The 13328-nt window shown below is 39.2% G+C and overlaps 1 protein-coding gene across 13 annotated transcripts in view; it reads right to left on the bottom strand.

The window, feature by feature from the left end:
• Positions 1–13328, bottom strand: part of CASK (calcium/calmodulin dependent serine protein kinase) — a 348007-nt gene that overhangs the window by 41226 nt on the left and 293453 nt on the right. For all 13 annotated transcript variants that reach the window (XM_032331663.1, XM_032331670.1, XM_032331666.1 and 10 more), the window contains 2 exons: positions 8291–8479; positions 313–391 (listed from right to left, as the gene is read on the bottom strand). In XM_032331663.1, the coding sequence (XP_032187554.1) occupies positions 313–391; positions 8291–8479 (268 nt within the window). The remainder of the gene's footprint in view (positions 1–312; positions 392–8290; positions 8480–13328) is intronic.

The following is a 13328-nucleotide window of genomic DNA, read 5'->3' on the forward strand; positions in this document are numbered from 1 at the left end:
AGGGTCCAGGTAGGATATTTACTTTATCCTCCATGGTCTTTTTAAAGTCAGGATCCAAACAGTAATTCAGAGATGTTCGGTAACAGAACTGTAATATACCCTTCCCCCCTTAATCACAGGCTGGAGCATGTACAGAAGAATATGAACAAATGAGACCAACAGTGATTAAAACCAAAGATAGATAACTTAAATAGATCATTATGTGGACCACAGAGTAAACAGATTGTTTATATGGATCATAAAAAATACTTTCTCCACTAGGCTATAGGAAAAAAAAAGGTAAGGAGGGAAAGAATCACATATGAAACTTACCTTGCCTGTGAATCATGCCCCCGTGCATAATTCTTGCGACAATACAATGATTGAGCTCATTCATTTTTAAAGTGATTCCCTGTAAAAAGGTAAGTAAAACAGAATTACTATTCTTTTTTATGTTTGTGATAATTGTAGATAATTTTATTTACTAAAAGTAAGGAAAACATTCAAGAAAATACGGAAAATGAAGGAGGAAAACCGTCTGTTACTCCGCCATGCCAGGACGAAAATGTTATTTTTGGTATTTTGATTGCTATAATAATGATACATACATTCCATACTGCGCTTTTTTTTTTTAAGATTTGTTTATTTATTTTGAGAGAGAGAGAGAGAGAGAGAGCATGAGCAGGAGGGATAGAGGAGAGGGAGAGAGAATCCCAGGCAGACTCCACACTGAGCGCAGAGCCTGACGCAGGGCTTGATCACACGAGATCATGACAGCTGAAATTAAGAGTCAGGCGTTCAACCCACTGAGACAACTTAGTGCCCCTTAAGGTGTACAATTTGGTAAATTTAACACTACCTATGTGAAACCATTACTATAATGAGGAGCATGACTATATCCATCACCCTGAAAAATTTCCTTGTGCCCACTGATCTACTCCCATTCCTGTACCCCCCTTCGCCTACGTTATGACCCCTCACACAGTATGCATTCCTATTTTGTTGCTTTTTTTTTTTTAACAATTCACAGTGTGAGATTTAATCACATTGTTGAATGTATCAACGGTTCACTCTTTGTCCTTGCTGAGTATTCCACTGTATGGATGTATCATTTTGTTTATCCATTCATGGACTGCATTTTCTCCCTAGCTTTGGATGATGAGGAGTGAGCTGTATTCTTGAGTTAGTCTCCAGCTGGTCACGATGTCTTCTTCTTTTCTTAAGATATGGATTTGTTTGAGTTTTTGCATCTATATTCAGGAGGGATACCAGTCTGTAGTTTTCTTTTCTTGTACTGTATTTAACTGGTTTTGCTATCAGGGTAAAAAAGGCTAGCCACCTAATAATAATAATAATAAATGCTAGCCACCTAACAACAACAACAACAACAACAACAATGTTGGGAAGAATTCCTTCCTTTTCAATGTTTTGGGGAAAGTTTGTGTAGAATTATATGTTTGGTAGATTTCGCCAGTAATGCCACCTTGGAGTTTTCTTTGAGGAATGGTTTTTAACTACAAATTCAATTTTTAAATAGTATAGGGCAATTCAGTGCATTTCTTAAGTGAGTTTTGGTGTGCTTCTGCCTTCCTGGGAATTTGTCCATTTCATCTAAGTCACTGAATTTCTTGGTGTAAGGTTGTTTATAAGATATTCCTTATACTTTTTTTTTTAATTTATAAAACCTTTATTGAACATCAAGAATTTTTCTAGGTTCCTATATGAGTCAACCAAATTGGCAAAACAAAAACAGAAACAAAACAAAACAAAAACAAACAGTACTCTCAGGGAGCTTACATTCAAATAGACTATTAAAAAAAAAGGTATACAACTTCTAAGATACATCTTCAAACACCTCACTTTCTATACTTAGTTATAAATAATTAATACCAATAGGAAAGTTAAATTTTTATAATTTTTTTTAAAATTTTTTATTTTTTATAAACATATGTTTTTATCCCCAGGGGTACAGGTCTGTGAATCACCAGGTTTACACACTTCACAGCACTCACCAAAGCACATACCCTCCCCAGTGTCCATAATCCCACCCCCTTATACTTTTTTATGTCTGTAGATTCTGTAGTAGTGTCACTATTTTATGCAGGATATTGGTAATTAATGTCTTCTTTTTTCTCTGATCTGGTCTTCTCAAAGAAAGTTTGTTTTATTGATTTTTCCTCTATTCTGTTTTCTATTTCATTAATTTCCACTTTGATCTTTATTATTTCTTTTCTTTCACTCACCTTGTGTTTAATGTGCTCTTTTTTGTTCTAGTTTCCTAAGGTAGAATCTGAGGTCATTTAAGATATTTCTTTTCTAATATAGGTGTCCAGTGTTACACATTACTCCCTAAGTACTGCTTTTGCAGCATCCCAGAAATTCTGGTATATTGTTGTTTCATTTTCATTCACTTCAAAATACTTTTTAATTTCCCTTTTGATTTCTTCTTTGATCCACAGGTTATTTAGAATTGGAGAGTTTTCCCAAGGTCTTCCTGTTATTCACTTCCAATTTAATCACAATGTGGTCTGAGAATTATACACTTTGATATTAATACAGCCACTTCAGCTTCCTTTTGTTTAATGCCATCATAATATATCTTCTTCCATTCTTTTACTTTGAAACTATCTGTCTTTATGTATAAAGCAATTCTTGAAGGCAATATATAATTGGGTCTGTCCCCCTCCCCCACCTGACAACCTCTGCTTCTTAATTTGGGGAATTCAGACTACTTACATTTCATAGGATTACTGACACAGTCAGGTATAAATACATCTTCTTGCTATTTAATTTTCTTGTTCTATCTGTTCCATGTTTCCCTTTTCCTCTTTTTCTGCCTTCTTTTGGATTAGCTTATTTTTACTTTATTTTCTATTCTGTGTTTGATTGGCTATAATTTGGTTTTGTTGTTTTGGTGGTTGCTTCAGGGTTTATGGTATCCATCTTTAACTTATTGCAATTCAAGTGATATTATACAGTGTCACATATAGTATAAGAGACTTTTATGAGTATAGTTCCACATCCTTTCTCCTGACCTTTGTGCTAGTTATACATTTTACTTTTACATGTAATAAGCCCCCAAACATATTGTTATTTTTGCTTCAACTGCCAATTATCTTTTAAAGAGATTTAAATGATAAGGATATCCTTTAACATTTCTTTCACTGTAGGTCTACTGAATTCTTTCAGTTTTGGTATGTCTGAAAATGTTTTTGCCTTTAGTTTTTGAAACATACCTTTGCTGGGTTTTAAATTCTAAGACAAAACCTCTCAAGGTTTTGTTTTTTCTTTCAGTACTTTAAAGACACTGTTCTTCTCAATTTTATTGTTTCTGATAAGAAGTCTGATGCCATTCTTATCTTTGTTCCTCTGTATGTAACCTTTCTTTTTTTAGTCTGTTTTTAAGATCTTCTATTTATCATGGTTTTTAAACCATTTGATTAAGATGCACCCTGGTATTGTTTCTTGGGTTAGGGGTTCACAGTGGTATTGTACCTACAGATTTATAGTTTTCATCAGGTTTGGAATGTTTTCAAACATTATTTCTTCAAATATCCTTCTCTCTCTTCTTCACTCTCTTCTCCTTCATAGAATCCAATTAACTATATGTTATGCTGCCTGAGGTTGTCCCAGAGCTCAGTAATGCTTTCTTTCCTTTTTTTTTTTTTTTGAGAGAGAGAGAGAGAGAGCGCGCGAGCTCACGCACAAGCAGCAGGGAGGGGCAAGGGGAGAGAGAGAAAATCTTAAGCAGGTTTCACAACCCATGACCAGCATGGTGCCTGACTTGGGGCTTGATCTCATGACCCCGAGATCATGACCTAAGCTGAAAACAAGAGTCAGATGCTTGACCGACAAAGCCACCAAGGCCCCTGCATTTTTCATTTTAAAAAATTCTTTTTCTGTATTTCATTTTTCATAGTTTCTATTGCTGTATTTTTGAGTTTACTAATCTTTGCTTCTCAAATGTCTGATCTGCCATTAATCCCATAGTGTATTCTTCTGCTAAGTCTAATATCTTGGTCAGGTCTGTCAGTTTTGATTGATTATTCACTATGTTATAGGTCATACTGTCCCCCTTCTTTACATGCCTAGTAATCTTTGATTCAATGCTAGACATTGTGAATTTTATTTTGCTGCATGTTAGATGTTTTTTTATTCTTACAAATATTCTTAGACTTTGTTCTGGGATGTAGTTCACTTATTTGGGTCAATTAGTTTGATGCTTGGGTCTTGCTTTCATGATTTGTTAGGCAGGTCTTGAGCAATTCTGAGCCTAGGGCTAATTATTCCTCATTACGGAGATAAGACTTTTCTGAGCACTCTATACACTGTGCCATGAATTCGTTTGCCAGGCCAGCTGGTGGGTAACAGGCAGTGAGTGCTGGGTACTGGATGGTCTTTTTGGACCTTTTGGATGGTCTTTCCTTGGCTCTGGGTAGTTTCCTCTCATAAATGCCCTGGTCATAACTCAAATGAATACTTCAGGGGGACCCTCTACAGATTTCTGGGGATTCTCTTCCTGTGAAGCTCTCTTTTCTTTGGTCCTCTATCTTGTGCACTTTAGGTGCCTAGGTCACCTTGGATTCTCAGTTCTGTGTCCTCAATTCGGAACTGCCTGCTCTGCCTCAGTTCTCCCTTCCTGTGTTGTGGCCTGGAAACTCTTTCAAGTCAATAAGGTCAGGCGATCATAGGGCTCACCCTGTTTGCTTCCTATCTCTCAGGGATCATTTTCCTTTGTTGTCTGATGTCCAAAGTCTTGAAAACTGTTCTTTTATGTAATTTCGTTTGTTTAAAAATGTTTTTTTGGTTATTTCGGGTGAGAGGGTAAATCTGGTCCTTGTTACTCCATCTTGGCCAGAAGTAGAAGCTCCACATATTTAATGCCAGACTACTAGTCTACAGAGATTACTTTTTATTTTCCCATTATTCTCTATTATAAGATAAACTTTCATAAGCATATTTTTTGGACTAGACCTGGCTGATCCTAAAAATCACATGGGGACCTTTTAAATAATACTATCTCTTAAACTCACTCCTTGGATTTAGATTCAGGAAGTCTGGAATGGAGCCCAGAAACCTGTATTTTCAACAAGTTCCCTTGGTGAAAACTGGTCCTGAATTTGAGATGATTAAGGTAGGGGGACGATCTTATCTTCTTCTTTGGAGAACAACACTCTGTTGGAAAGGTTCATGAAAATATCTGAGCCTTTATAATTTAGACTTGGAATCTACACAATTCCAGAGAATATAACTTTGCTTGGTTCCTATTTTTCAGTTCTTAGAAGTGGTGGGCAAGCAATGTGACAAACTGGTATATCAAAATGTTTCTAGTCCCAACGTTCAACTGTAATGTTCAAGTTTCATTTCCAACTTGAGTATTCAATCAGCATGTATGGTTACCAAGAGAGGTGTTCCTGGAGAAACGCTATAGATTCATGTGTAACTCAAATCTAATTTCATAAAGGAAATGATAGTATGATGGGGGTTCAATCCTTGAAATTAATAAATTAATGTATCTGTTCAACCAACGTTATCATGATCCTGTTTTGTGGGCAGGCACTCGGCTAGGCACATAATGAATGAAGACTATTCATTAGTGAACAGACAATAGTGATGAGACAGGCAGGGTCTCTCGTGACTAGGGGGATGTTCACCTCAAACCAGCTAGAGTTAACATTTATTATTTTGTCTGCCCCAAACATTTCTTTGCAGAGAGGAACTGACTCACATTCTCTCTGTTCCCAAGTTCCCAAACTGCAGGGAAGGGACTGGCCTACGTTGGGCTGGGTGTGATGAACCTACCCCCAGCTTGGGATAGACTCCGGGCCTTTCCTTGTTTACATAAGCCTTTCCCCTACCATCCAAGCTAGTTCAACTTTGGTCTTTATCACTTGCAACTGAGGGAGTCTCAACTGACTGAGAGTAATCTCAAGGTGAAGTTGCAAATGGGAAAACAAGGGTGTGATGGGAGTGTATCATCCTTACAGGGTGGATCTAACATAGCTGGACACATTAAAGAAGGTCCAAAAAGCAAAAGAGATCATATAGATATATCCCGAACAGCAATATAATGCTTTTAATAAGACAACTAACCAAGAAAATGAAGCCGTATTAAATGTAACAGAGAACTGTATTCCATTATTGAAAATACCTGTTTTATATCAAATAATTTCCATTTTTTATGGCAACCAGTCAAAAGGAGAATACACACTTTCGGTAGGATCAAAGACAGAACAGAGAAGGGCTTCTTTAAGGAAACTTCTAGGGGAGACTTGGTCATTTTATGCTTTCTGAAGTTAACTGAGGGAATACACTTTCACTCAGCCTGTGGGTTTAGGTAGTGAGCCTCCACTGGAAAGATCATACAAATGTCATTGGGCTACTTTAGAATATGATAATCACTGGACACTTCTGGGCCTCCTTCTAACCCCTCCAGCTTTCCTGTGTTTTGCTTGGCTGAACGTCACCACTTCTTCCTGCCTCTCGGACACAGTCTTTTCTCCTCTATAGCTCTATCACTAACTCTTCCTGTTTAGCAAACTGTGCTAAACTGCGTATTTATTTATTTGATGTTGGCAGCCCTGGGGAAAGTGAGCTCAGGGAAGGGGCTGTGTCTTTCCTGCCACTACATTACTGGCATCCAACATAGTGATTTGCGCACAGTGGGCACTTAACAAACATTTGCTAAATGAGTGAATGAATACGTAATATGAATAAATGGGTATTAGACTTTCAGAGCAGGGTGGAATCTGGGGGGTCATTTAGTCAAGTATGCTTCTGGCAATAATTGCTAAGCAAAGTATGAGCAGACTTGAAGTGATCTGCCCAAGGCACCCAAAGGCTGCTACTGCCTGTGCGCTTAAGCCACACTGAAAAGGGGTGAAGTGATTTACATGCCCCCTGCCTGCTTTAAGTGCTGCGCAGAGATCAGTTAATGAGAATTGCAGCCAGAAGCATCTAGAGCTGAGGGCTCTCTGAAAATTACAGTCAGAGAATCATTGCTCTTTAGCTCTCCCTTTAATCTGGAAAGCAACTGGGCAGCTTTCTTAAGTAGGGAATTTGTTTTTCTATATTGCAATATCCCTTTTCTATGCTCTGAGGGAAAGATAGGAGTGCATAAGTCTGAAGGCTCCCCCCCACTTAAGATGGGATTCCTCCCCCAAACATGGAACTTTTCCAATGGTCTTTATCTCAGTGGGTAGCATCACCGGCCATCTGGCTGTGAACACCTAAAGCTTAAGGGACATCCTTGGTAACTGCTTCTCCCTCTGTCCCCACTGGCCGTCTGCTATCCAGGTCTATTGATTTCACTTTTTTGTTAAGTCTGTTCACCTCTTTCCATTTGGTGTCCACACCTCTACCTCCCAGTTCCAACTGCTCTCCCTGGTCCCAAGCCAATAACTTCCTCACGGGTCTCCCCACAACCTCCCTCCTCCCCGTCTAATCCGTTCTCTGGAGGGCGGTCTTTCTAAAATGCAACTCTGATCTCTCCCTGCTTGAAACTCTTCAATAGCCTTCCACTGTCTTTGAGATAAAGAACAGAGTCCTTAACATGCCTTAACATTCTTTCAACACTGTGTGTGTCTGTTCCTGCCAGTCCATTTTCTATACTGCAGCTGTGGTGCCCTCTTTCCACCCAGAAGAGCCCTTCTGACCCATGGGCTTCCGCACATGCCGCTTGGGTGGCCTGGACGGTCTCCACTCTGCCCTACTGCCCCACGCCCCACTTTGCTCGCTTCACTCCAAGGAGTCTTTCCTCGATCTTCCCTTCCCCATGTACGAGGATTCTGTGACAACGAAGCGGGTTCGGCGTCAGTTCTATTCCAATGCTGTTCCTACACCCCGAGGAAATGAATTTGTATCAAAGAGATAGATGTGAATGGAAGGAATGTTATTTTAGCCACATCGCTCAGTTCTTAGAAGGCCTTCCAGATTAGTCTTCCTCTCATTTTGCAGAAGGCCTAAGATCTTATAAGAAGATGTTTTTCATAATGTCATTAGACATTCGCTTTGTTGCTACCAGTATTTCAAATTGTGCCCCAGAGGTTTTTCCTGGAGTGCTGTAGCAGGTAGGTCCTTTTCTGGGTGAAGCTGCAGAGCATTTGTGAAAGGAGAGGCAGGGGGTGGGGAGCCTCAGGCATGCTGTCAGGTGGAAGAGCTCTGGGTGTGGGCTCGGAGGTGGTGCTGGAGGAGCGGGAGACGGACCGCTTTTCACGCTGTCCTTGCCCTCCTTCCTCCCCACCTCCTAGCAGCACAGGCTGAAGTTGGGCGCCCTACTTCCGGCTGGGACTTCAGAGTCCAGAAAACTTACCATGGGCTCATCTGTGTTCTTTTGGAACTGGACCAGGCGAACTCTGGTCACATTCTCCATATCCATATCTCCGTTGGCGCTTTCTGGAGAATCCCCGTTTAAATAGGGCGAGGTGGGGGGAGGAGTGACCCTCAATGCTTCATCACTGTAAACTTCATGAGCCACTACATCGTGAGTCTGAAGTAAGGCCTGGTAGTTTATGAAGAAAGTGAAATATTAATAATAGCACTATGCCAGGAGAAATGTGTTATTTCAAATAAAGGCAGACATAATGCACTTTCAAAGAACTAAGTAGAAAGAATCATCTGTAAACAGAGGTGGCAAATTTGGGCTAGGACTTACAATGGGAACGCATTTAAAAAGAAAACAATGCAGTAATTGGAGTTTTGAGCAAATATCTTTCTGGACAGTATTAACCAAAGGATGAAGATAATTTATAACCTATGACTTAGTAAAAGGAATGAAGAGACACACTGGTGTGTCCGGAAAAAAATGTAATTTTCCAAAATATCACATACAATATGGAGCTCAAAGTCTAAATGTATGTAATGTTTTTGTTATTTTTCTTTTTTGGAGCCCTTGCCCAAATGAAAAATAAGCTGACAATTATTATCATCAATATTTTTGTGATCAATATTTTTGCAAACAAAGAAAAAGTGATTTCTTTGTATTGATACCCGCATATGCTATCTTGGTGAAACTGTATAACCAAGACCCCTGGATTCCCTAAAAAAGGATATTCTTCTGCTTACTGTCCTTTCTGTGTTATCAGAAAAAAGTTTTTAATAGCCATGAATATTTGAACATCTCTCCTTCAAAAAGAATTTTACGGCTGAATATCAGCATGTTTGGAGCTCTGCACAGATTCTACTTTCTCGTGTGCTAACTACAAACTCCGTTCTATTTTAATCTGTGATCTGCATGGTGATGAAATATCCGGAGATCATGAAATGCAATTAAAATTGCTTTAAAAGTATAACCCTTTGCATCTCAAATTAAGTTATTTAATTAAAAAGCTTATTAAAGTCATGACTTGGCTATTTTAATCTTAAAGGCATGCATACAAGGCAAAACTAAAAGGTAACAATGCAGCAAAATCGTACAGAAGGTGGTGTTGGTCTGTCCTCTCAGTAGAGCATGTGCTTGGAGATAATGCGTTTGGGTTTCTCAGGGAAATGGCGGCTACTTTCAAGACCGCAGAGGGCTGGTCTAACCTGGGGTCTGGGTGACTGGGCACAGAACAATGCACCACTTGAGTGCAGGGCTCCATGAAAGCCCTGGGGACCTTGGCTTCTGGATCCCTGCCCTGGCTGCACCCTGCACTGGCACCCCAGGCCCAAGTATGGTGGTTGGGCTCTGGGAGTAAATCCTTCTTTTCCTGGGTTTATTATGGCCACTTAAGAGACTAATATTTAGGGTAGAAAGCAAAAATCAGTAAGAGATAAACTGAAAAACTTCCTCGGCTAGTATTAGGTTTGTCATACCAACTATAGATGTAGCTTCCATAATTGGGGAACTTTCAAAGACAGGCTTTGTATGACTGGAGGCTGTAGAGCCTGGCAAGCAAAGAACCAAGCTTTCATTAGGAGAACGCGTCACATGGGTTGGAGAAAGTGTTTATGCTGCTTTTTTGCAAATGATTTCTACTCACCCTTTTAAGTTACATAAGCAAACACTTGTATTTAGTGTATTATTTCTAAGGAAGGATTAAGTCCCAACAATCACAAAATAATACCCAAATAGAACTTCAACAGAAAAATATTCAAATGAGGTCACTGAATAAGGTCATACTTGATGCTCAGCATGATATGCCACTGTCAAGGCTGCTGTCAAAAATAAAACTTACCCTTAAAGTTTGAATGTATATGCAAACTGAAAAAAAGGGGCTACTTAGATTGTTCAAGGAAGCCAGTAAAAAAGAATATACAAGTGGTGCCTGGGTGGCTTAAGTGTCTGACTCTTGATTTCAGCTCAGGGCACAATCTCGGGGTCACAAACTGGAGCTCCTTAACGGCTCCCTGCTCAGCTAGGTGGGGAATCTGCTTGAGGATTCATTCTCCCCCTCTTCCTCTGTCCCTCCCCCTGCTAGCATGTGCATGTGCATGCTCTCTCTCCAAAATAAGCAGATAAAATCTAAAAAAAGGAAAAAGAATATGCAGAATAAAAAATTGGAAAAATCTAAGTCTCGATATTTTTCTCCGAATGTTATGAGGTATAATTGAGCAATTGGTAATAAGCTGAAATAGCTATTAGTTTTAATTACGTAAGAATCGTGTAATAGGAAAGAAATACTTTCACTTTTTGTACTCTAGCAAGGACATGGACAAGACAATTAACTTGAGACTACAGTGAAAAAATATCTGACTACTTTAAAATAAGCAGGAAAAATATGAATTTTATGGTTGAAAAGTGGCTCCTCTGGCTTCTAAATTATCAATCGTACAATGGGCCACTAAATAACAAGAATATCATCATTATCTAAGGTGATTTTAACCATCTTATTTTTTTTGAGAAAGTAGAATACAGATTTGCTTTTAAATTCTTCTGTTCCAGATACTTTCTTTCATTTTTATTTTTTTAATTAACTAGGCTCTATCTCCAGTGTGGGGCTTGAACTCATGACCCGAAGATCAAGAACTACATGATCTACTGACTAAGCCAGCCAGGCGCCCTAGATCTTATTTCTTAAAGGAAAAAAGCATTAACTTTATTAACCTTCTCTTCTATTAATATTTGTCTTTATAATGTTTTATATTTTACAACTGCAATAAGCAAAGGATCTACTTATTCTTTTGTAAAAAAAAAGTCTTTCAAAAGGAATAATTGAAAAAGGGATTATTGTGATATTTTTTATCATGACCTCTAAAGGTAGAATACAGACTTTAAAAAAAAGATTTAATTTATTTATTTGACAGAGAGACACTAAGGGAGGGAACACAAGCAGGGGGACTGGGAGAGGAAGAAGAAGGCTTCCTGCTAAGAAGGAGCCTGATGCGGGGCTCCATCCCAGGACCCTGGGATCATGACCTGAGCTGAAGGCAGACACTTAACGACTGAGCCACCCACGTGCCCCTAGAATACAGACTTTAAAAACATAATTCAAGCCTATTCCTTTTTATTCTTTAATTACTTTAATATTCACAAGTATCTATATTTTAAGTGTCAGGTAATTCAATATTAAACCTTCATGTTTTAATGATCAGAAAGCAAAGAAAAAGCCAGGTAATTGAGGCAGGACGTGTGAAATGATAACTATGCTAAGAATAACTCCCAAACCTCAGTATAATAAAAACATAAGCATTACAATATTTCCCTTTAAGCTATTAATATTTCTTTAAAAGTACCAAGATTTTAAAACCATGACTTTAAAATGCTTATAAGATAAAAGCTCCAGCACTTAAAAGTTTATTTAACTTAGTATATATAGCTCAGAAGTATATTTTCCACAAGGGATGTTATTTAAACATATGCTTATTTGGGAACGACCAGTGAGCTCAAGTTTATAGGAAAATGGACCCTCATGACAGGTCAACCAACTTTTAGGAGCACAGGCTTTGGAGCCCACAAGATCTGGGTTTTGAACCACTTACTAGGTGAGTGACCTCTAGCAAGCCTCATTACCTTTCTAGGGCAGTTTCCTCTCTGAACTGTAAAATGGGCTTAGCCACGCTCCCTCACATCCCAGCCATCAGCAAGTCCTGTTGTGTCTAACCATCTGCATGTTGCATTGCAGCCTGCCCATTTCCCACCAGTTACAGCCTTTCGCAAGCCTCTACCACCTCTCACCGCAGCCTCTTTTAATTCTCACACCAGAAACCATTCTCTGCACACCAGCCCCAGGGATCTTTCAAGCACAGATCTGATCATATTTTCCTGTTCGCAGTCACTCAGTGTTGCCTGACTGCGATCAGGAGAAAATCCAGACTCCTTGTCACAGCCTGTAAGACCTGACTTGCTCTGGCCTCTGCCAACCTTGTCTAGCTTTTTTTTTTTTTTTAAAGATTTTATTTATTGGGGTGCCTGGGTGTCTCAGTGGGTTAAAGCCTCTGCCTTCGGCTCAGGTCATGATCCCAGGATCCTGGGATGGAGCCCTGCATCAGGCTCTCTGCTCAGCAGGGAGTCTGCTTCCCCTCCTCTCTCTCTGCCTGCCTCTCTGCCTACTTGAGATCTCTGTCAGATAAATAAATAAAATCTTTTTTCTTAAAAAAAAAAGATTTTATTTATTTGAGAGAGAGAGACAGACTGAGAGAGCATGAGTGGGGTGGAGGGGGAAAGGGAGAGAGAGAATCTCAAGCAGACTCCCTATTGAGCATGGAGCCTGACACAGGGTTCTATCTTGTGACCCTGACATCATGACCTGAGCCGAAATCAAGAATCGGATGCTTAATCAACTGAGCCACCCAGGCACCCCCTGTGGCTAATGTTTTAAAAATGGTATATTCAAAAACTAATGAGGAAAAAAAAAGTTACAGTTAGTTACAGTGGCTAACTGAACATAATAAAAAATGTTATGTATTTAACATAAATTTCTACTTGTAATCATGCTTTTGAACTGCAGCTCAATAGACACATCTGGACCTTCTTTCACAGAAAGGCATCTCATCTGTTTTGAGTTCTGTTTAACCATTTAGCATTGTAACTGGCTAACTACAGGTGCTGTCCCCAGTTTCCATACAGTAGAAATGAGTGAAGACAGTGTAAGAGTTCTGCATCATCAAGTGATGGAATTCCTCCACTAAACCACCTGGGATCAGAGGTGAAAAAGATCCCACCTGGGATCTTTTCAAGTGAAACCTGTCTCTAGTTTGAGTTCTCTGTGGTTTAAATACCATACACAGTTCCAGTGACTTAAGAACTATCCTGGCAGGAGGCAAATCCCTTGTGTGATGACCATAGGGATAGCTTCTTTACAACTATGACACAAAGTAAACAAAAAGGATCTTGATGTATTTGGTATTACCTGGTACTGTTCTCTTAACAGTCTGCTATTATATGAGTAATGTCATATCTGACAAAGACAGCCACATTTTAGGATTAT

This window comes from Mustela erminea, chromosome X (assembly GCF_009829155.1).
Source record: "Mustela erminea isolate mMusErm1 chromosome X, mMusErm1.Pri, whole genome shotgun sequence".
NCBI classification, from domain to species: domain Eukaryota; kingdom Metazoa; phylum Chordata; class Mammalia; order Carnivora; family Mustelidae; genus Mustela; species Mustela erminea.